The 24998-nt window shown below is 36.8% G+C and overlaps 1 protein-coding gene across 8 annotated transcripts in view; it reads left to right on the top strand.

Annotated features, from left to right (window-relative positions):
* Positions 1-21221, top strand: part of LOC149208937 (uncharacterized) — a 396364-nt gene extending 375143 nt beyond the window's left edge. For 3 of the 8 annotated variants that reach the window (XM_089396219.1, XM_089396221.1, XM_089396216.1), the window contains 2 exons: positions 19597-20020; positions 20335-21221. In XM_089396219.1, coding sequence (XP_089252345.1) covers positions 19597-20019 — 423 coding nt within the window. In that variant the 3' untranslated portion in view covers position 20020; positions 20335-21221. The remainder of the gene's footprint in view (positions 1-19596; positions 20021-20334) is intronic. The other 5 variants (XR_016252813.1, XR_016252814.1, XR_016252812.1 and 2 more) reach the window with 5 other exon arrangements.
* Positions 21222-24998: the final 3777 nt, after the last annotated feature.

Here is a 24998-nt window from a genome sequence, read left to right as displayed (position 1 = left end):
ATTTTGAGGGTTTTCAGGTTGTCTATCTGTTGTTGCCTGTTGTTGCCGAGGTTTTCATTGCTATTACAGAGAAATTTTTCAATTTAAAAAAAAAATAAAAATAAAAAATCAAGCGCTGCAAGGGAATCGCTACACCTCTTCCTTTCTCTGTGTGTCCTCTGTCCAGCTTCCTCCTCCATCCATGTGACTGCTCCAAGTCTATCATTGCAAGCGATCTCCTCAATCCTTGCCATCATTCGTCAACTTGCACGCTGCCGCTGTCAGCTCCTCCCTTCTATACTTGCAAAACCTTCAACGTTTCCAACCTGCATCGCTCCTCAATGCTGCCACAGTTACGCTGCCATACATCTACCCGTCCTCTGCCTGCGTTTTCTTATCCTTCTGCTACCATACGAGCCCCTTCCCACTTGGTCCGTACGCTCCTAAATCTGCAAAAAAAAAAAGGATCCGCAGCTACTCACTACCTGCAGCCAGCTCCCGCGCAACTCATCTACGTCTCATCCAAACCCTCAAACCTGCGCAGTTTTCTTCATCCTCAACGCCTGTAAAACGTTGAATACCAACGCCTTCACGATACTTTCCTCCGTCGACCTCCATCTTCCTCGACGTCGACTTCCGCTGCCGTTGTCCTTTCCATTCCGTCTAGTCATTCTCATCCGCAGACTTGCAACACACAACAACATAAAATTCGATTTTCTGTATGCGTATGGGTAAGTTAGCATAGGTATAGCTTATATTTCCTTTTTTTATATAGTTTCATTTTAGTTAGAATTAAATTTTTCTTTTTAATTTTAGTTTAGGATTTATTAAATTTTGTTTCATTTTTTTATATTTAATTTTCTTTAAATTTAGATAAAATGATATCAAAAGGTTTGAAGAAAAAATAAAAATAAAAAAATTGATTTTCATTTTTTAGTTTAGCCCATAGTTTAGGACTTAGTTTTTTTTAGAATTAGATAGTTTTGTGTTATTGAAAAAAAAAAAAAATTCAATCTTCATTTTCTTTGTTATAAATGAGGTGTTAGTACTTTTATTTTGTAGTTAGCATAGTTAGTTTAAGAGTTAGATATTAGTTTTGTTGTTTCATTTGAATTTTCTTTTGAAAGTCACGCTTTAGTTTAGAAAGGTTAGTTTTGTTTTCGGTAATTTTAGATTTTAGGTTTGATTTTGATTTTATTATAATTTCGATTTCATTTAGTTTAGAATTTAGTGTAAAGTTTTAGATAGATTTTAGATTTTTTTAGGTTTATAAATTTAGTTTGGTTAAATAATCATTAAAAAACAATTAATAATAATAATAATAATAATAAATTCTAAAAAGTTTCTTTTTTTAATTTTTAGACTTTAGTTTAGATTAGATTCTAATTTAGGATTTTAATTTTGTTCTATTTGACTTTTTAGCTTAGAATTACATAAAAATATATAAAAAAATAAAATTTTTTGAAAAAACTTAGCTAAAATTTGAAAAATCATTTTGGTGTCTTTTTGTGGCTAAATGCACTTAAATGTTCATCTGAAGTCAGCTATGTGAAAGTGGTAACTGGTCAGCATCTAAATTTTATGATCATTTAAAGCATTTAATTTTTCTTGAAGTTTAATTGCTGGAATATCGTTAAGCCATTGAGCATTTATCGATTATCTCGCATTTGGTAAAGGTTAATCTTTATTTGAGTTATTTGATGGTAAATGATTGTTAATGAGTTCATATTTCTGCAAGCATTTGATAAATTATCATTCAGTCATTAACTCTATAAGGCACTGGTCTATTAACATAATAAAATCAATTAAGTGTTTGTTTCCCCTCTTGTCTCCCAACCCAACTGGTCCACAGTTGGTCATCCATTGTCCCATAGGGTCTAACCCCCTTAACCGCGGGAGACAGGCTTAAAAGGAGAGATCGAGGATCAGGGTGACAGCTCCCCGGTCTGAGTGTTGTCGTGACAATTTGTGCGACAACAAGTCTTAAAGATTTAAAAATTCAAATCAAGTTTTTAAAATCAATCAAGTGCTTGATTCCCTCGCTGTGTCTCCCAACCCAGTTGATTCCCAGTTGGTCTTCCTTTATCGCATAGGGTCTACCCCCCTTAGCCTAGGGAGATGGCTTAAACGGAGAGATCAGGGATCAAGGTAACAACCCCGGTCTGAGCGTTGTTGCGGTGCCTAGACACTTTGCGTGACAACATTTTTTGGCGCCACTGTAGGGTATATTTTATTCTCGGTGTTTCAACGACATTTTATCTTCATTCTTCTCTCTCATCTTTTCATTTGAGCTGGCAACGACAACATTTTTTGGCGCCGTTGCCGGGGATAGAGTTTTTCTTTCTGTCCTTGGTTCCTTCGACATTCGTCTTGTTTATTTCCTCTCTTTCTTAGCTCCTTCCTTCTGAATTTTTCCGTGTTACACTTTTTGTTCGATTGGCAACTCCACTTCATATATCCTCTGCAAGAGTGTATACTAGAAGACATCCAAGTAGTTTGGTTAATCCTGCTCCTGATCCTGAAAGGGCTCTTAGAGTACGATTACACAAACTATCTTCTCGTACACTTTTTGTTAACCTCGGACAAGAAGCCCTATCTGATATTCATTTCCTTTTTACTAACTCGGTTGAGCACGACATCATGGATATATGTGCCCCTTGCGATTTTTCTAACATTCAAGGTTATCCCAATGATATTCCAACACATGGGATGGATAAATTGCCTATCTTTCTAGGAAATAATGCAATTAGTGCTAATTCACATCTGAAAACTTTTAGTTTATGGATGGGTAAGTATGTAAGGGCTGCTGATTTTAATCATGAAGATGTTAGAATGACTCTTTTTGTTTTGACCTTGGAGGGCGATGCTCACGAATGGTTTGCAGAAAAGCCTCGGAATTCATTTGATTCCTTGCAATCGATCGTTAATTTCTTTAAGGAAAAGTATGGAGATAAGAGAGAAGGAAGACACCTCGTGAAAGCTATTAGCATAATCAAAAAGAGAGAGTGAAATCGCTGAAGAATTTAACAAAAGGTTTAATGATATTATTAAGGAATTACCTCAAGATTATAAACCTACCGACAAATCTCTTCGAGATTTTTATATTGATGCCTTTAGCCCTGAGCCCTCTTATGAGTTGAGATGTGCTAAACTTCCTGATTATAGGGATTGTCAAGTTTTAGCCGTAGAGCTTGAAAATGATAAGGCAGCGTCTGGGAAGTTTGAAATCCCAGGTTTTGATAGGCATTCAACGAAATTGAAAGAACCTAAAGGAAAAGAGGTTCAAGAACTTGATAGCGAGCTTGTTCAGAAATTGCTCCAAAAGATCGAAAGCATGGAAATTAATCAAGCGAAATTAACATCTAACCATGCTAAGGAGATAGCTACTTTGCAGAATAGGTTGGTCCAAATGGAAAGAGTGCAAACACAAAATTTCTAGCCCAGAAATAATAATAATAGAAATAACAATTGGCAAAAGAAGGGTCAATCTAGTGAGCAGAGACCTCCTAATCCGCTTACTAATTTGGTCGATAATGCTCTGCCTTACTATCGGGTTTGTGATGCTCTTCATGAGGAGGCTACTTGTCCCATTGTTACAAGAATTTTGGATAATGGAATGTTTGGGGCGGGTGATCAAATAAATGTAGTGGGTAACGAGTTTCCTTTGTCTATGAACGATTGGATGGAGGTTAAGGAAAATAGTCGAGATGTTATGCATCCCTCGTCAGCTTTTGGTATAAATAACCTTGAAAATGAAGATGACATTTTGGCTAAGTTATATGGCGAAAAACCCTCTCCAGAGCAAATCATGGAAATTGCTAGAGATAAAGGTTTAACTTATCAGAGAAGGGATAAAGATCAGAGCGGGAATCAAATTCCCCCTTGAACTTTTAACCCTGGTTTAAACTCTGGATTAGATGTCGATTTGGGAAGCTGGTTTAATAATGCGAAAATCTGGGTTCCTGTCTCCGAGATTGTGAAAATCCCTTCCCAGAGAGATAAGTTACTAAAAGCTATTCAAGGTCCTCGAACAAATATTTCTCAACAGAGAACCAAGGAAGTAGATTATCATGCTGCTCCCATATATTTGCAAATTTTAGATTCGGATAACAAAGATCATCAACCTTTCTTTATCACTTTGATGGTTAATGGATATAAATTAAATAATTGCACGCTGGATTCTAGTGCATCAGCTTGTGTCATGACTAAGAGGGTCATGGAACAACTTAACTTAAGAGTTTCTAGACCCTACTACAATATATGTGCCATGGATTCTAAGAAGATTGAAGTTCATGGTCTAATCAAGGATTTACAAGTCCATTTACCAGTTTACCTGGACATCATGATTGTTATGGACATTGTTGTTGTTGATGTGCCTGATGCTTGGGGTATGCTTTTATCCAGAAAATGGGTCTTTGATCTAGGAGGGAGTATTCAAATGAATTGGTCATATGCTATGATTCCTTCTCCTAAAGGTGATGGTTTTGTGAGACTTAATAGAGAAGCCTGAGAGAAAATTCCATGCTGAAGATCCTAAGAGACCTCATAACGAGATAATTAAAGAACAATCCGACATTGGGAATTATGCTATCATGTCTAATTTCATAGTTCCTCCTGATGATAAGATTGATAAAAAGATTAGGGATCTCAATGATAAAGTTTGGTACATGTATTTTGATGGTGCATCGTCTAGGCATGGTAAAGGTGCAGGAATAGTATTAAAATCTCCCCTTGGTCATATTTTCAAGTTTGCCTATCGATTGGAGTTCGAAGCAACCAACAATGTCGCTGAATACGAGGCTTTATTGTTGGGTCTTGAATTGGCAAAATCTTTAAGAATTAAGTTGCTTAGCATTAAGGGGGATTCTGACTTAATTATCATGCAGCTTAAAAATAAATTTACATGCAGAAATCAGAGATTAAGGAATTATCGAAATGCTGTATGGGATACTATGGAATACTTTGATGCCTTTGACCTTGAAGCTATCCCAAGAGAGCATAATAGATTGGCAGATGAACTTGCCGTCGCTGCTTCTACTTTGCAATTGTCAGATGGGCTAATTGAGGATAAGATTAAAATGGAAGTTATATTTAGGCCTTCTGTTCCAGATAACTCAGAGCATTGGCAGGTCTTTAATGATGAAAAGCAAGTGACTCGTTTTCTTGATAATTTGGATGAGTTTGAAAATTTTCGGATAAATTCTGAGGAAGATGGATCTGGTAATCATGAGCATATCATAAATCCTACTCCTAGGAATGTGGTTTCTTTAGAACAACACTTTGATCGGCATGATGCCACAAAGTTGAAAGAGGAGAATAAAATGGATCCAGGAGAATACCTCAAGATAAACATTGGTACTCCTGCGAACCCAAAGATTGTTAAAATTGGTAAAGGTACTAGTGTTGAAGAAAGAAAGAAGTTAATCAATTTACTTCACGAATATCGAGATGTTTTAGCATTTTCTTATGATGAATTGAAAGGCTATAGGGAAGATGTCATGGAACATAGTATCCCCTTAAAAGATGAAAATGCTAAACCCTTTCACCAGAAGCTTAAGCAGATTAATCGTAAGTTAGCCCCTTTGGTTCAAAAAGAGCTTTCGAAGATGCTTGCAGTAGGAATTATCGCTCAAACGAGGCATTCAACATGGTGTTCCAACCTGGTGATTGTTAGGAAAAGGAACGGTACAATAAGGCTTTGTGTTGATTTTCGAAATCTTAATCTAGCATGTAAGAAAGATAATTACCCTTTGGCAAACATGGAAACTCTATTGCAAAGACTAACCGGTTCTGGAATGATGTCATTGCTAGATGGTTTTTCGGGGTATAATCAGGTATGGGTTAAAAAAGAAGATCGTCACAAAACCACATTCACCACACCATGGGGTACTTTCGAATACATCAGAATGTCGTTTGGACTAACCAATGCTAAGGCTACATTTCAAAGGGCTATGGATTATGCCTTCAAGGGGTTAATTGGGAAATTTATTGAAATTTACCAGGATGATCTTACTGTTTTTTCTCCAGGAAAACATAAGAAGTTCAATAGTTTGTGGTTGGGACCATACATTATTCGAGATATTGCTGGACCAAACTCATTCCACTTGAGCAGATTGGATGGTGAATCGCTTGATTTACCTGCAAATGGCCAAATGCTCAAGTTGTTCTTCAAAGATGATATCTGATGCCATGGGGCATCCTCTGTATTGTATTTCTAACCCTACTCCTTATTTTTCAACATTTTCAATTCTGTTTTAGTATTAGATTTACTTTTCATGCTACTAGATAGTTAATAAATGAAGAGTTTATATATTTCTTGTGCTTAATGTTATATGATGATTTTTGGATGGACACTACTTATGTTTTGTTGTGTGTTGCATGGATGCAGATTCTGGATTCCCACATTCCTACAATGCAACAACGTGTCCCCAAGTAGAGTTAGATGTTGACCACTACGTGTCAACTACCCATAGCAGTACACCCTTTTTTTTGCAAAAGGGATAGTGCTTAATCGACATGTCCGTGCCATTCAACTATCATCATCAGCCTGATGATGTTATTTTGTAAACCCAGTCTGCATGTGTAAATTGTAAATAATCTTAGCAGATCTGTGTCATGTAATTACCTAGGTAAAGTTAATCTTCTAGTGATGATCTACATTCCGGAAGGTTTTTTGTCTCGCTGATCCATGATCGACAGAGTTTTCCTTCAGCCTAACCCCAAAGCCGAAATGGACTTTGTCATTAGAATCTTAGGGGAGTCCTAGTGTGCTAGGTCGAGTCTATGTAAAAGTGATTTGGGAATAATCCTAACTATTTGGTTAGGTTATTTTATTACAAATTGTTTGATCTGCTAGATTATATTTGTGTCACAGAACTGGGTGGTCTATGAGGGTCTATGTCAAATGGGTTTTCCCCCCTTGAGATGTAAAAATGTAAAAATCATGATCTAAAGTGTCTTGAGGGCTAGAAAATGTTTTATCCCCTCATAAGTCCTAGGTGATTTTTCCAAAGGCTAAGTTCGAGGGTCCCTTTATATACATATAATAATAATAATAAAAAATAAAAAATAAAATAAAATAATAAAAATTAAAAAAAATATATAATAATGAAATAAAATAATAAAATAATCAAAGTTTTTAGGAAATAAATGCAAAATTTTAATTTTTTGTATTAAAATGTGAAATTTCCTCAACATTTAAAATTTCGACGGATGAGATTGAAAGAGATTTTGATCCTCATCGACTGTCGATATCACTTTGACATGGATCACTCAAACTAGCCATCGGGAAATTTTTCTTCAAATAGGGTGTCAGGGGTCATTTGAGATCATTCGATCCATGAGTCTTCTTCTAAAGAAGGCCCTCTTGTAGTCATTTTTCATGTGTAATAAAGAAAGACTTTGGGGTTGAAATCTTGTTGGTGTTACTCTTCTGGAAATGTTGTAAGATGTTTTATTTTCGTTCATAAATTTAATTTCAACCATTGATGATAGCTTGATGAAGAGTGATTTTAAACACAGGTATCTTGTTTAGTCACTAGGGTTTGAATGGTAGTTAAATCTCTGAATATGATGGCAGGTATCTCCATTAGATTTGAATTTTAATATCGTTTTCTCCATCTTTGTTAATGGTTGAAGTAAGTTGTGCAGGAAAATCTTGATTTCAAGATCACGAGCGTTTGGGGAAGTTCTCGGCTGAACCAGCCAACTCCCGAAAAAGCATTTTCTGAAGAGCCCAGCCAGTTTTGATCCCGGGCTTATCATTTGAATTTTTCTTGTGAATTCATGAAGGGTTTTCTGAAGCATCTCATGTTAAATTTAAAATTCTGAATATATTTCTATGGCATACTAACAAATCTAGCTATTTAGAGCCTTTAAACTGTGAATATTGTAATTATTTAGTTGGTTTTAGGGTTTTTAGTTTTGTTCCTTGCATATATTATTTCTGGGTATTTTGTTTTTGCCATTGCATTTTGCAGGTTTGAGGAAAAAATTTTGTTTGAAGCTAGATCTAGGCCCTAGAGGGTAAGATCTGGCCTCAGAGTCAGCTCTTGTAGGGGTTTCTGAAGAAAATCGAGGTTTTCCAAGCCATTTGTTTGCTGGGGTTTCATTTTCGCAGGAGAATTTTGATTTTTTTTTTAAAGGGTTTTCACTATCCAAACCCTCAGTTCTGCCCTTTGATTTGCCTGTGTTTTTCCTTTCTGACGCAGCTTCAGCTCCAACTCATCTCGCATTTGGTCTCATCTTCAACGCAGAAAAACCCTCACCGAACCCTCATTTGCTGCCATGCTCCCTACGCTGCCCAACAATCTCATCCAGACGCAGGCCTTCTTTGGATTTTCGCGTTTCTCTGTCCCTTCTCGCTTTTCCTCACTGCTAGCCCGCGAATCCATTGTATTCCTCCTCCAAAACGCAGCCTTTTATTTTGCCCGTCCTCTCTGCCTGCGTTTTCTCTTCCTTCTGCTGCCATACGAGCCCCTTCCCACGTTGCCCGTACGCTCCTAAATCTGCAAAAACTGAATCTGCTGCTGCCATCGACCTGCTCCATTGCTGCTACGTATCCACTGCACCTTCCACACGCTGCTGTCAATTCTCACGTAGACCTGCATCAATCTCTACGAAACTCCATTCATCGCCCATCCACCAAATCATCACGCAGGCTTCACCCATTCAGGTTGCTGACGACTCCACGCAGTCACCTTCGCTCTCTTCCATCGCCTGCCTCCGCCGTCATAGTACCTACACACATCAGTGACGCAAATAAGCTTCAATTTCGATTTTCTGCATTTTGATTTTATGTATATGTAGGGTAGCGTATTTTTTTTCTTTCATATAGTTTCGTTTTAGTTAGAATTATAATTTTTGTTTTAGTTTTAGATTTATTTCCTTTAGGTTTTGTTTTATTTAAATTTTGAATTCAATTTTTTTTTTTAAATTGTGGGTTTTCTCCTCATTAATATATATTCATGTGTTAGAGCCAGAATTTTTTTCTATATATTATTTGACTTAGGTTATAGTTTTAGTTTTAGATATATTTAACTTTAGTATTGTTTAATTTTGTTTTGGATTTAAATAAATAAATAAATAAATAAAATTGAAACATTATGTCACATTTAGTCTTGGCATATTCACTCAAGGATTTTTCACATTTACAATTTTGGGTGTATCTTTTTCGCTAAGGCTAAAAGATTTTAAATGTGGGATTAATGTTTGTCATGTTTATATAGCCAAATGAGCTTAAATTTTTTCTAAAGAATAGCTATATGAAAATGGTGAATCATTTTGTGAACTGGTTAGCATTTGAATTTCATGGTTGAATAATTAATTTTGATCCTTTGAAATTTAATTGCTAGAGCTCTATGCATCTTTTGAATATCTTACATCTAGTGAAATTAATTACGGTTTCTTGAATGTTTTGATGCTCATCGTATGCTAGACATTTCAGTAAATATTTTTAAAAAATTGTTAAAAGGGCTTGTTCATATATCTATTTCCTAAGCAATGACAACAAGTTAATCACTCAGTTTTCACTTCATCTATCGAAGGCACTGGTCTTAAACATTTAAAAATTGAAATCAAGTTTTTAAAATCAATCAAGTGCTTGATTCCCTCGCTGTGTCTCCCAAGCCAGCTAATTCCCAGTTGATCTTCCTTTATCCATAGGGTCTACCCCTCTTAGCCTAGAGTGACGGCTTAAATGTAGAGATCGGGGATCAGGATGACAACCCCCGGTCTGAGCATTGTCGCGGTGCTTAGACACTCTGCGCGACAACATTTTTTGGCGCCGCTGTCGGGGATATTTTATTCTCGGTGTTTCAACGACATTTCATCTTCATTCTTCTCTCTCATCTTTTCATTTGAGCTGGCAACGACAACATTTTTTGGCGTCGTTGCTGGGGATAGAGTTTTTTTCTGTCCTTGGTTCCTTCGACATTCGTCTCGTTTCTTTCCTCTCTTCCTTAGCTCCTTCCTTTCAAGTTTTTCCGTGTTACACTTTTTGTCCGAGTGGCGACTCCACTTCATATATCCTCTGCAAGAGTGTATACTAGAAGACATCCAAGTAGTTTGGTTAATCCTGCTCCTGATCCTGAAAGGGCTCTCAGAGTACGATTACACAAACTATCTTCTCGTACACTTCTTGTTAACCTCGGACAAGAAGCCCTATCTGATATCCATTTCCTTTTTACTAACCCGGTCGAGCACGACATCATGGATATATTTGCCCCTTGCGATTTTTCTAACATTCAAGGTTATCCCAATGATATTCCAACACATGGGATGGATAAATTGCCTATCTTTCTGGGAAATAATGCAATTAGTGCTAATTCACATCTGAAAGCTTTTAGTTTATGGATGGGTAAGTACGCAAGGGCTGCTGATTTTAATCATGAAGATGTTAGAATGACTCTTTTTGTTCTGACCTTGGAGGGCGATGCTCACGAATGGTTTGCAGAAAAGCCTCAGAATTCATTTGATTCCTTGCAATCGATCATTAATGCCTTTAAGGAAAAGTATGGAGATAAGAGAGAAGGAAGACACCTCGTGAAAGCTATTAGCATAATCAAAAAGAGAGAGAGTGAAACCGCTGAAGAATTTAACAAAAGGTTTAATAATATTATTAAGGAATTACCTCAAGATTATAAACCTACCGACAAATCTCTTCGAGATTTTTATATTGTTTCCTTTAGCCCTGAGTCCTCTTATGAATTGAGACGTGCTAAACTTCCTGATTATAGGGATTGTCAAGCTTTAGCTGTAGAGCTTGAAAAGGATAAGGCAACATCTGGGAAGTCTGAAATCCCAGGTTTTGATAGGCATTCAACGAAATTGAAAGAACCTAAAGGAAAAGAGGTTCAAGAACCTGATAGCGAGCTTGTTCAGAAATTGCTCCAAAAGATCGAAAGCATGGAAATTAATCAAGCGAAATTAACATCTAACCATGCTAAGGAGATAGCTACTTTGCAGAATAGGTTGGTCCAAATGGAAAGAGCGCAAACGCAAAATTTCCAGCCCAGAAATAATAATAATAGAAATAACAATTGGCAAAAGAAGGGTCAATCTAGTGAGCAGAGACCTCCTAATCCGCTTACTAATTTGGTCGATAATGCTCCGCCTTACTGTCGGGTTTGTGATGCTCTTCATGAGGAGGCTACTTGTCCCATCGTTACAAGAATTTTGGATAATGGAATGTTTGGGGCGGGTGATCAAATAAATGTAGTGGGTAATGAGTTTCCTTTGTCTATGAACGATTGGATGGAGGTTAAGGAAAATAGTCGAAATGTTATGCATCTCTCATCAGCGTTTGGGATAAATAACCTTGAAAATGAAGATGACATTTTGGCTAATTTATATGGCGAAAAACCCTCTCCAGAGCAAATCATGGAAATTGCTAGAGATAAAGGTTTAGCTTATCAGAGAAGGGATAAAGATCAGAGCGGGAATCAAATTCCCCCTCGAACTTTTAACCCCGGTTTAAAATTTGGATTAGATGTCAATTTGGGAAGCTGGTTTAATAATGCGAAAATCTGGGTTCTCGTCTTCGAGATTGTGAAAATCGCTTCCCAGATAGATAAGTTACTAAAAGCTATTCAAGGTCCTCAAGCAAATATTTCTCAACAGAAAACCAAGGAAGTTGATTATCCCGATGCTCCCATATATTTGCAAAGCTTAGATTCGGATAACAAAGATCATCAGCCTTTCTTTATCACTTTGATGGTTAATGGGTATAAATTAAATAATTGCATGCTGGATTCTGGTGCATCAGCTTGTGTCATGACTAAGAGGGTCATGGAACAGCTTAACTTAAGAGTTTCTAGACCCTACTACAATATATGTGCCATGGATTCTAAGAAGATTGAAGTTCATGGTCTAATCAAGGATTTACAAGTCCATTTATCAGTTTACCCGAACATCATGATTGTTATGGACATTGTTGTTGTTGATGTGCCTGATGCTTGGGGTATGCTTTTATCCAGAAAATGGGCCTCTGATCTAGGAGGGAGTATTCAAATGAATTGGTCATATGCTATGATTCCTTCTCCTAGAGGTGATGGTTTTGTGAGACTTAATAGAGAGCCCAAGAGAAAATTCCATGTTGAAGATCCTAAGAGACCTCATAACGAGATAATTAAAGAACAATCCGACATTGGGAATTACGATATCATGTCTAATTTCATAGTTCCTCCTAATGATAAGATTGATAAAAAGATTAGGGATCTCAATGATAAATTTTGGTACATGTATTCTGATGGTGCATCGTCTAGGCATGGTAAAGTTGCAAGAATAGTATTAAAATCTCCCCTTGGTCATATTTTCATGTTTGCCTATCGACTGGAGTTCGAAGGAACCAACAATGTCATTGAATATGAGGCTTTATTGTTGGGTCTTGAATTGGAAAAATCTTTAAGAATTAAGTTGCTTAGCATTAAGGAGGATCCTGACTTAATTATCATGCAGCTTAAAAATAAATTTACATGCAGAAATCAGAGATTAAGGAATTATCGAAATGTTGTATGGGAATACTTTGATGCCCTTGACCTTGAAGCTATCCCAAGAGAGCATACTAGATTGGCAGATAAACTTGTTGTCACTGCTTTTACTTTGCAATTGTCTGATGCGTTAATTGAGGATAAGATTAAAATGGAAGTTATATTTAGGCCTTCTGTTGCAGATAACTCAGAGCATTGGCAGGTCTTTAATGATGAAAAGAAAGTGACTTGTTCTCTTGATAATTTGGATGAGTTTGAAAATTTTCGGATAAATTCTGAGGAAGATGGATCTGGTAATCATGAGCATATCATAAATCCTACTCCTAGGAATGTGGTTTCTTGAGAACAACACTTTGATCGGCATGATGCCACAAAGTTGAAAGAGGAGAATAAAATGGATCCAAGCGAATACCTCAAGATAAACGTTGGTACTCCTGTGAACCCAAAGATTGTTAAAACTTGTAAAGGTACTAGTGTTGAAGAAAGAAAAAGGTTAATCAATTTACTTCACGAATATCGAGATGTTTTAGCATTTTCTTATGATGAATTGAATGGCTATAGGGAAGATGTCATGGAACATACTATCCCCTTAAAAGACGAAAATGCTAAACCCTTTCACCAGAAGCTTAGGCAGATTAATCATAAGTTAGCCCCTTTGGTTAAAAAAGAGCTTTCGAAGATGCTTGCAGCAGGAATTATTGCTCAAACGAGGCATTCAACATGGTGTTCCAACCTGGTGATTGTTAGGAAAAAGAACGGTACGATAAGGCTTTGTGTCGATTTTCGAAATCTTAATCTAGCGTGTAAGAAAGATAATTACCCTTTGGCAAACATGGAGACTCTGTTGCAAAGAGTAACTGGTTCTAGAATGATGTCATTACTAGATGGTTTTTCTGGGTGTAATCAGGTATGGGTTAAAAAAGAAGATCGTCACAAAACCACATTCACCACACCATGGGTACTTTCAAATACATTAGAACGCTGTTTGGAATAACCAATGCTGGGGCTACATTTCAAAAGTCTATGGATTATGCCTTCAAGGGGTTATTTTGGAAATTTACTGAAATTTACTAGGATGATCTTACTATTTTTTCTCTAGGAAAACATAAGAAGTTCGATAGTTTGTGGCTGGGACCATACATTATTCGAGATATCGCTAGACCAAACCCATTCCACTTGAGTAGATTGGATGGCGAACCACTTGATTTACCTGCAAATGGCCAAATGCTCAAGCTGTTCTTCAAAGATGATATCTGATGCCATGGGGCATCCTCTATATTGTATATCTAACCCTACTCCTTGTTTTTTTAGCATTTTCAATTCTGTTTTAGGATTAAATTTACTTTTCATGTTACTAGATAGTTAATAAATGAAGAGCTTATATCTTTCCTGTGCTTAATTTTATATGATGATTTTTGGATGGATGTAGATTCTGGATTCTCACATTCCTACAATGTAGCAACGTGTCCCCAAGTAGAGCTAGATGTTGACCACTATGTGTCAACTACTCATAGCAGTACACCCCTTTTTTTCGCAAAAGGGATAGCGCTTGATTGATATGTCCGTGCCATTCGACTATCATCATCAGCCTGATGATGTTATTTTGTAAACCTAGTCTGCATGTGTAAATTGTAAATAATCTTAGCAGATCCGTGTCATGTAATTACCTAGGTAAACCTAATCTTCTAGTGATGATCTACGTTCCGGAAGGTTTTTTGTCTCACCGATCCATGATCGGCAGAGTTTTCCTTCAGCCTAACCCCAAAGCCGGAATGGACTTTGTCATTAGAATCTTAGGGGAGTCCTAGTGTGCTAGGTCGAGTCTATGTAAAAGTGATTTGGGAATAATCCTAACTATTCGGTTAGGTTATTTTATTATAAATTGCTTGATCTGTTAGATTATATTTGTGTCGCAGAACTGGGTGGTCTATGAGGGTCTATGTCAAATGGGTTTTCCCCCCTTGAGATGTAAAAATGTAAAAATCATGATGTAAAGTGTCTTGAGGGTTAGAAAATGTTTTATCCCCTCATAAGTCCTAGGTGATTTTTCCAAAGGCTAAGTTCGAGGGTCTCTTTATATATATATATAATAAAAAATAATAAAAAATAAAATAAAATAATAAAAATTAAAATATATATATATATGAAATAAAATAATAATAAGTGAAAATTTTGAGGAAATTAGTGCAAAATTTTAATTTTTTATATTGAAGTGTGAAATTTCCTCAACATTCAAAATTTCGACGGGTGAGATTGAAAGAGATTTTGATCCTTATCGATTGTCGATATCACTTTGACATGGATCACTCGAACTAGCCGTTGGGAAATTTTTCTTTAAATAGGGTGTCATGGGTCATTTGAGATCGTTCGATCCGTGAGTCTTGTGCTAAAGAAAGCTCTCTTGTAGTCATTTTTCATGTGTAATAAAGAAAAACTTTGGGGTTGAAATCTTGCTGGTGTTACTCTTCTGGAAATGCTTTAAGATGTTTTATTTTTGTGCATAAATTTAATTTCAGCGATTGATGATAGCTTGATGAAGAGTGATTTTAAACATAGGTATCTTGTTTAGTCACTAGGGTTTGAATGGTAGTTAAATCTCTGAATATGATGGCAGGTATCTCCATCAGATCTAGATTTTAGTATCGTTTTCTCCCACTATGTTAATGGTTGAAGTAAGTTGTGCAGGAAAATCTTGATTTCGAGATCATCGGGCATTTGGGGAAGTTCTTGGCTGAACTAGCTAACTCCCGAAAAAGCATTTTCTGAAGATCTCAACCAGTTTTGATCCCGGGCTTATCATTTGAATTTTTCTTGTGAATGCATGAAGGGTTTTCTAAAGCATCTCATGTTAATTTTAAAATTCTGAAAATCTTTCTGTGGCATACTGACAAATTTGGCTATTTAGAGCCTTTGAACTCTAAATATTGTAATTATTTAGCGGGTTTTTAGTTTTGTTCCTTGCATATATTATTTCTGGGTGTTTTGTTTTTGCCATTGCAGGTTGCAGGTCTGAGGAAATTTTTTTGTTTGAAGCCAGATCTAGGCCTTGGAGGGTAAGATCTGGCCTCAGAGTCAGCTCTTGCAAGGGTTTCTGAAGAAATTCGAGGTTTTCCAAGCCATTTGTTTGTTGGGGTTTCATTTTCGCAGGAGAATTTTGATTTTTTTTAAAAGGGTTTTCACTATCCGAACCCTCAGTTCTGCCCTTCAATTTGCTTGTGTTTTTCCTTTCCTACACAGCTTCAACTCCACCTCATCTCCCATTTGGTCTCATCTTCAACGCAGAAAACCCCTCACTGAACCCTCATTTGTTGCCACGCTCCCTACGTTGCCCAGCAATCTCATCCAGACACTGGCCTTCTCTGGATTTCTGCGTTTCTACGTCCCTTCTTGCTTTTCCTAACTGCTAGCCCGCGAATCCATTGTATTCCTCCTCCAAAATGCAGCCTTTTATTCTGCCCGTCCTCTCTGCCTGCGTTTTCTCTTCCTTCTGCTGCCATACGAGCCCCTTCCCACGTTGCCCTTACGCTCCTAAATCTGCAAAAACTGAATCTGCTGCTGCCATCGACCTGCTCCATTGCTGCTACGTATCTGTTGCACCTTCCGCACACTACTGTCAATTCTCACGCAGACCTGCATCAATCTCTATGAAACTCCATTCATTGCCCATCCACCAAATCGTCACGCAGGCTTCACCCATTCAGGCTACTGACTCCTCCATGCAATCACCTTCGCTCTCCTTCGTACCCTGCCTCCACCATCATAGCACCTGCACACATTAGTCATGCAAATAAGCTTCAACTTTGATTTTCTACGTTTTGATTTTATGTATATGTAGGGTAGCGTATTTTTTTTCTTTCATATAGTTTCGTTTTAGTTAGAATTATAATTTTTGTTTTAATTTTAGATTTATTTCCTTTAGGTTTTGTTTTATTTAAATTTTGAATTCAAAAAAAAAATTGTGGGTTTTCTTCTCATTAATATATATTCATGTTTTAGAGCCAAAGTTTTTTTCTATATATTATTTGACTTAGGTTATAGTTTTAGTTTTAGATATATTTAACTTTAGTTTTGTTTAATTTTGTTTTTGATTAAAAAAAAAAATTGAAACATTTTGTCACATTTAGTCTTGGCATATTCGCTCCAGCATTTGTCACATTTACAATTTTGGGTGTATCTTTTTCGCTAAAGCTAAAAGATTTTAAATGTGGGATTAATGTTTGTCATTTTTATAAAGTCAAATGAGCTTAAATTTTATCTAAAGATTAGCTATATGAAGATGGTGAATCATTTTGTGAACTGGTTAGCATTTGAATTTCATGGTTGAATAATGAATTTTGATCCTTTGAAATTTAATTGCTAGAGCTCTGTGCATCTTTTGAATATCTTACATCTGGTGAAATTAATCATGGTTGCTTGAATGTTTTGATGCTCATCGTATGCTAGACATTTCAGTAAATATTTTTAAGCAATTGTTAAAAGGGCTTGTTCATATATCTATTTCCTAAGCAGCAACAACAAGTTAATCACTCAGTTTTCACTTCATCTATCGAAGGCACTGGTCTTAAACATTTAAAAATTCAAATCAAGTTTTTAAAATCAATCAAGTGCTTGATTCCCTCGCTGTGTCTCCCAAGCCAGCTGATTCCCAGTTGGTCTTCCTTTATCCCATAGGATCAACCCCTCTTAGCCTAGGGAGACGGCTTAAACGAAGAGATCGGGGATTAGGGGGACAACCCCTGGTCTGAGCGTTGTCGCGGTGCCTAGACACTCTGCGCAACAACAGGTAGCTCAGGGACAAATTCCCTCCTTTGTATAGCTTTCCTCATTCAGAGAAGACCTTTCTAGCCCTTGGAAGAATTTAATTTGGGCAAGGAAAAAATCATTTTTAATGTGAAAACCCAAAAATGCACCAAAGTTCAGGAGTTGTCCATATCACATATAAATACAAGCCAAGTGAACCTCATTTGGAGCATCACATCACACATTCATTCTTCTTCTCTTGGAGGTTTGATCTATCTGAAAATTGCAGGTCTTCATCCACACGTGCGAAAAGGAGAGAAAATTTCAGAGGGCCAAAATCTGTCTTTGACCAGTGTTGAGTTTCTGTGTTTGGTCATAGTTTGACTTGGTATTTTTGGACTGTTTTGGAGGCCGAATTATTGGTAACAAAGATCGAGGTTTTTTGGGCACTTTGAATGCAGTTGACCGCAGATGTGACTGTTGACATTCCCTCTCCACTGACCAGGTTTGACTGAATTGTTTGTGGCTTTTTTTACTTCAGTTTGACCAGCTTGGAAGGCTGAATATTTTGGCCTTTGACTAAGCTCTTTTGGAGGCTATTTGACCGCTGACTTTTGATGGTTAGGGCATCTTTGATTGCTGTTGACTGTTTTTGATTTTGACCAGATTTGACAGTTGACCAGAATTGACTTTTGGGCTCATTTCTTGAAGTTTTGGATATTGGTTATTGGAATGTCAAGGCTATTGATCTTTGACTCTTGGATGGTGAATTGAATCATTGTACTCTCTTTGCTGAACATTTATGACAATCTAATAAGAAGAATTTGAAAGGGTTTTCCCCCTTTTGGGGTATTTCCCTTGTCTTTGACCAAATTTGGTGTATCTTTTTATTTCTCTTGATTGTCTTCTAGTGTCATTGCATTTTTACTGTTCTATCTGCAATTGTTGTTCATCATTGGAAGATAAAATTTTATTTCTAATTGAAGATAAGATTGGGCTAAAGTGATTGTAACGACATAGAATGGTGGAAAATTTACAACAACCTACAAGTGTTTCCTGCAACCTATAATTTGCCAGTCAACTCCAGGAGTCTTTTGTTGTGCTTGGTGACAGAGGAAAACGCATTAAAACATGAAATAACCCCTACATTTTCATGGGGTGATAGACATCTTGAGGTTTTTGATGCTATAACACATCTTCTTGAACCAAAGAAACGATATCATTGCACAAACAACTAAAATCACTGATATAAATGCTTGTTTCAAATTGTATAAGTATGTGTGGGAAGAAAAGCTAGTTGACTCCTATGTTACACCGAGTTTTTGGTGTGTGGGGGCATCTATAAACTAACTTTAGAGACCCTCCCCCTCGAATGTTGTGGAGCAGAGGTTATGTTGAGGGATAGATCGGAGGAGATGCTCCCCCTCAAATTTTGGCGATCACAGTGTAGGTTGAGGGATAGATTGTGGGAGATGGAGGACCTCGCCCCAAATATATAAACATATAGTATTGTTTAAACAGTGTATGTTGAGGGATAGATTGTGGGAGATGGAGGACCTCACCCCAAATATATAAACATATAGTATTGTTTAAAGTTTTACTTCTTAGTGCAGCTTGAGCGGGCCATGTGTTTTACCCTTGGAGGTCACAGGTTCGAACCTAAGGTGAGTAGAGTCTATACACGTTGATTGATTAATATTTGGTCCATTGCGATGAGGCTTGAGGGGTGGGCATCTCCCTTGAGTGGGACCCTCAAATGATCATTTGATGGGATGTATCTCCAAGATTTCTCGGCCCTTGCCAAGTCACAAGTGATTGCTAGTATTGTCCTGTGGGCTGTTGGTACTAGTTACACCCAATTCTTTGTGTTAAAAAAAGTTTTAAACTTTTAAAACTAGGCATTAATAATTGACAATGAAAACCATGAAAACAATAACATCACGTGGACCGTTGGTACATTTGGATATCCAAGGAAAGAGAATCACTGCACTTTTCATGTCATAACCATAACTTAAAAGTAAAGTGTAAAAGAGTACTGTCAATCAAAATCACCAAGTAAGCTAGAATAAACTTTCCCGCAATATGTAAGTGGTTTTCTGTATAAAATCAGCAAAAGCATGCTGTTGTTACAGGTTTCCGACAGCAGTTCCTGTGAGAAATTGCTATAAAAGCCAGATTAATTTCCTGTGCTGTTCTCAATTTCCTTTTAGCATTGTTAGGATTTTGAATCCTGAATGTAATTTTTTGCTTTAATTACAAGTGTTTGAGGGTAAATTTCATTTTATGTATTTTCAATAGGTAGCCTTTCTATCTTCTTTCTTGTTCAGATCTCTTTACTTTTAATTCCAGTCGTTTAATTTCATAAAAATTTAATATGTTCTTTTTCCAGGCAGCTATCCGTGAAAACTTGGTCCTTCCAAACTGTGGAGATATATATATTCCTTGGATGCAAGCAGAAAAAGATGACTGGGTTCCAACTACTGTTGCTCCTGTACCATGGATACGCCAGGAATCTAGTGAATCTATGGGATATGATAATTCCATTAAACGCTGTTGTGAGTCTATTAAAACCAAGGTGGCTGGCCATTCGTTACAGACTAATGTCTTAGATCATTTTGTCGGTGATGATCAGTCCTTTTCTTTAACAGATGAGAAGCCAAAGAAAGGTAAGCGTGCAAAGATGTTAGGCCTGGGTAAGAAAATGGGTGAGAAGCTTGAAGAGAAAAAACGTCATATTGAAGAGAAGAGCCGTCGTATAGTCGAGAAAATGAGAGGAGTTGAAAAGAATGAAGATGCCAGAAGTGAAAGTTGAAGTATGCAATTAACTTGGACTTGTCCTCTTTTTCAGGATTTTATGCACTACTAAGGCTTAGTTTGTGTGATGAATAATGTATATTCTAAAAGCATAATGACACATGTGATGAAAAATCATATTTCGAATCATTATTGAGTTATGATAACCTTGTAAGCATTCCATTTTTATTGGAACTTTTTGCTATTCAAAATCCTTCAAATGCTATTTGAAATACTTTTGGACTTAGATTCCTTTGTTCATTGTCTTTTGCCCCTTTGTATAGCCATTTGTGGATATATTTTCTTCTGATCATATCAAATTCTTTTGATTCAGTTTTATTCAGCAAACAAGGCCAGAAACTTCTATGTTTCACGACCATTCACAGAAGACGTGATTATTTTTCCTGCCTTGCACAGGTAGCTGGGGATAAGTTTTCCTATCAAATTAGGACTGGTTACACTTATAACAGGGCAGTGCTCATGATATACTTATATCAGGGAAGTCTTCAAGAACAATGCTCAAGTCTTTTGAAGGGTCTTTAAAAGGTTGCATAACCCATAGATCAGGTGACATGTTTCGAGCGACCTTGTCTTGCTGTATTTTATCATCAGCATAAATTTACTAGTTGCTGATACTCTCGAATTGATGTTATTGTCAGGGTGTTCCTTTATCTCATTGTATTTTATATGCAATGTGCATTCTTGTCGTGTTAGTTTTAAAATTTATGTATTTTGACTATAAGGTGCAGGGTAAAATTTCTCGTAACAGTGAAGATGGTGCTAGTCTTGCCTTACTATTACTTTTAGAAATTGAAAGCTTGGTAATTAAATTTTAAGACCTTGATTTTCTGGACTCTATGGGGATGAATCCATGTTCTGAGTCTGATTGTTCACTTTGAGGAATGGCATTGCAGCCGATGGGAAAAATCAGCAAGGCAAGAGTACTCCAATTTTACTTGCTTCTGTGCTTCCTCTACAAATCCACTTAAAAAACTTATAGCCATGAAATGTTCCAAAGAGACAACTGGATCTGAAAACCAGTACAAGTAGGCATTCTTGGTGCCTGCAAAATATTTAAGAGCGAGATGGAAACTGGAAATTTATTGATCTCTAAATGACCAGGCAGAATTCAGTATTTCATAAGGTTCTGAATGCCAGAGTAAATGTATTCTGGTCTGGAGTACTTACATCTATCTATCATATGTATTATTTCGAAGTTTATCCTCTTTATTCATTTCAGGACATTAGTAGTGAAGGCCTTTGAGGTAGATTGCTATCACAGGCAATCAAATGCCAACACCTTGGTTTAACTTCGTGTTACTCTCTTATTCAATTATTTTTAATTTACAGGAAAACATCTTGGATTGCTAATGTGGATTTTGGTCTGATTGTTCTTAAACAGCCGTCATATAATCTGGTATCTTCTCATTTCTTGAGCACATAATATGCATGCGACAGAAATCACTAAAACACATCCTAGTACTAAACAAGTGTTCTTCTAATGTTTCTAGGGAGTTATGGAGCTTACGAAAATTTACATGTGTCTTGAGTGTATGCAGAATCGCAGATCGATTTTGCATTGAATCCTACCGTCTTCTTAGGTGGATAAATGAGTTAACCTTAAGACAATTTGTGAATGATCTGCAATTGGTTTTGCATGCACTAAAATTCACAATGCTGATTCCTTTGGGGGCTGCCCTGGTATAGGCTCAGCCTAGTTGGAAAAAAAATGTTCATTTCTTTGGCTTTTTATAACTTTTAGTTGGTTATTCTTTGCACTAAAATTCACAAGGATGCCTGGTTACTTATTTTATCCTTGCTTGTGAGGACGATGTATAGATTAATTGTTGATCATATATTGTATATTAGAATTCACCACAATCAAGTAAAAGTGCTTGATATATGTTGATCCGCGCCATTCTCCACTTTCTAAAATTAATGGTGTCGATTGATGTATATCAAGTTATCAACCACTTTTACTTAATGTGGTTGTTTATAGTTGATAGATAACATGTGGATTAGTAGACCATGTTTGGCTTTGGTTAGCCTAGTTGATTATGGTTAAATATGGTCAACATATGGCTACTGAGGATTTATTATGGTCAACATTTGGTTGGCCATGGTTTACAATAATTAGTTACAATAGATTATGCTTGATCATGTTGACCAGTATCTAGGTCAAACCATGGTTGACCACACCATCATAGTTGACCATTTGTGATCCAGATTGGATCAATATATTATTTGTCATCCATTTCGACGCTTTTAGAGAGGAAAATTTGGAGGAGTCAACTTGCAAGGTCATGTTTACCTGTGGTCCCAATTTGGAAAATTTTGGGTGAAGAACTTAAGGATCTATTTGTCGAAAAATCTATGGCAGCTAGATTAGGGTGATTTCTTTTTACTTTGATAACTGCTTGTGATGTTCTTTACTTAAACTTGTGCTATTTATAATTAGCTTCTTCTTCTCTTCATTATTATAGTGTTCTTATCATCACACAACTACCAAACTATGAACATCAATAACACAAACGGAAACAGGGTATAGACTACTAGCTAGGGCCAAAACCTCTCCTAGAGAGGAAAACCCACAAGAAATTCTTCTCTTATAGAATCTTCACAAATGATGAATTTTAAGACCTTTAGACCTAAGTTGCATGAAGCGCCGAAACATTTTGGAGTTTCCGAAACAGGTACGTTTAGAAACGTCATCTCCTAAAAATGGAAACGTTGTTGAAACATCATATATGTTTATATATATAAAAATAAATTTATGCATAAGTTAATAACACAATATCTTGCAAGAAAAAAAAGGGAATCAGACCCATAGATGACAATTTAGAAGGAAAACCAAGTCTATATTAACTCTCATAGATGACTACATTATGGTCTAGTTTCCTTCGAGTTTCGGCTGAGTTTTAGAGTTTCGGCCCATCAATCGTCTCTTCACTTTTTTGAAGATGGGTTTTAAAAATTTGGAAAAAATTCCTAGCTTTAGGTGCTCGACCAAGAGGGAGAGGAGAGGAACGTAGTGCTTGCTTGACGTTAGGAAAGCAAGTAACGAAGTAGCTTGTCCGCATCGGGCAAGGTCCGACAGGGCTTGCTTGACGTTAGGAAAGCAAGGAACTGACTGAACCTAAACTACCACATGCTCATATATAACAATGACTGGTCTTTCTTCTCTCTCTCTAGCTTACGGGTACGTCCCGAAACACCGAGTTCCTAGAGGTTTCGTGCAACATAGCTTTAGACCCTAGAGAAAGACCCCTTCAAGACCAAGTCAACCTCCCTTATTGATGAGCTTTCCTTCAAAGTCAAAACAACTTCCAACAACATATTTTTAGCCTTCCAGCTACTGTTGCAACTTCAACCCCCAATGTCACAATTTCGACCTAGCAACGTCACAACTTGGATCTTGCAGATTTAGAATTTCGAACTTGCAGCTTTATAACATTGACCTTGCAACTTTAGAACTTCGACCTTGTAGCTTCAGAAACCCCAGTTCTCCTTCGCATGTGTGAGATATATAGAGAGAGACCAAAAACTTCAATTCTAACTTCTTCCTTGAACTTTGCTTGCCCTTTTGACTTCTTTTCCTTATGATCAAACTTCTTCTCTTGCTTAGTTGAATCTCTTGGATGTCTTCTTCAAATGAGGTCAAATGCTCTTATATATATACACTTTCTGTGAGTATGCATGGTCATCATGAGGCTGACTTCATCCTTGTAGCCTGACTTGTTCTTTTGTAGGCTGACTTGATCTTGGAGGGTCTTTTGACACAATTTTGACTCAAATAAATTCTTTTGACTTGTTACAAGATGTCCAATGGGGTCTTTTACATATGAAAATGACTCTAATGACTTCTTGACTCTATGACAAACCGTAGAAGCACATAACGGGTGCTTCACCTATAAACAAATTAACTTTGAGCATGAAACCCATGCTATGAAAATAACAATAATAATTTTTCTTTTTATCTTTTGCATTAAATACATAAAAATCAATAGTACATAGAATATTATGAAGATCGAATCTAATTACATATTTCAACACTCCATCTTAACTAGGGAGGTATTCATAATACATAGATGGTAGATGAACATTCTCATACTAAAGAATTATCATAAGAAGAGCTGGATTGGTAAGCCATCTCATAAGCTATATTTTTAGTTTATATCGATGCATCTCATCATATCAACCAACATTTTCATATAACAAGGCCTTGACCAATAACTCTATCTCTCCACTAGATTAGAGCATAATGTTGGGGAGACGATGATTTATAGACACCTTCATCATTGTCTCTCAAGACACATACCCCATCCAGTTGTTCACAAGGTATGTTCTTTTAGGACCATTCACTTCTTGGATTTACACATCCTCAAGGAATCTCCTCTTCAACTACTCTTATTGTATGCCCTAGCTAATCTTCGAAGAGTATCAATATTGGTCTCAGATTCATACCCAATCCTCCCTTATTTCTTCATGATGTGAAGATAAGAATGATGTGTCTATCTCTCCCTCTTAACTAGGGAGGATCTACTCATTCCTATAAAAGGAATATACCCAAGATCCCTCTTAACTAGGGACTTGTTTCCAACAACAACTATCTGCTCTTTGGTGGAGATCATGGTACTATCAACTACTTGTAGGGGTCCTCTATTCCGCATCATCATGTCATGGATGAACTTCAACTTCTTCATCATGAAGCCATCCTCTTCCATAACTTCTTCGTCGGGCTTTGACCATCTTCTACATTAGTTTTCCTTTCCTTTTCAGAGTGTTGAACCAAGTAATGCTAGTCATGTCATCCTTCTCATCGGAAAGTGGCCTTCTTTGTCATCATCTGACCATCCTTCATACTGCTACCTTGTTGATTTGGTGTAGCATCAGATGTGCTCTAGCCATGAAAATTGGTGGAGAGGGTAAAGCACATGAGATCTCCAAGACCCAGAAATGGTTTGGGAAGATTCTACCACGTTAAGGAGATATTAAAAT

The sequence above is a fragment of the Pinus tabuliformis genome, chromosome 1_2 (assembly GCF_031772625.1).
Source record: "Pinus tabuliformis cultivar Carrire ecotype Pingquan chromosome 1_2, CPIR1, whole genome shotgun sequence".
Classification (NCBI taxonomy): domain Eukaryota; kingdom Viridiplantae; phylum Streptophyta; class Pinopsida; order Pinales; family Pinaceae; genus Pinus; species Pinus tabuliformis.
This window is presented reverse-complemented; position numbering and strand designations above follow the sequence as displayed.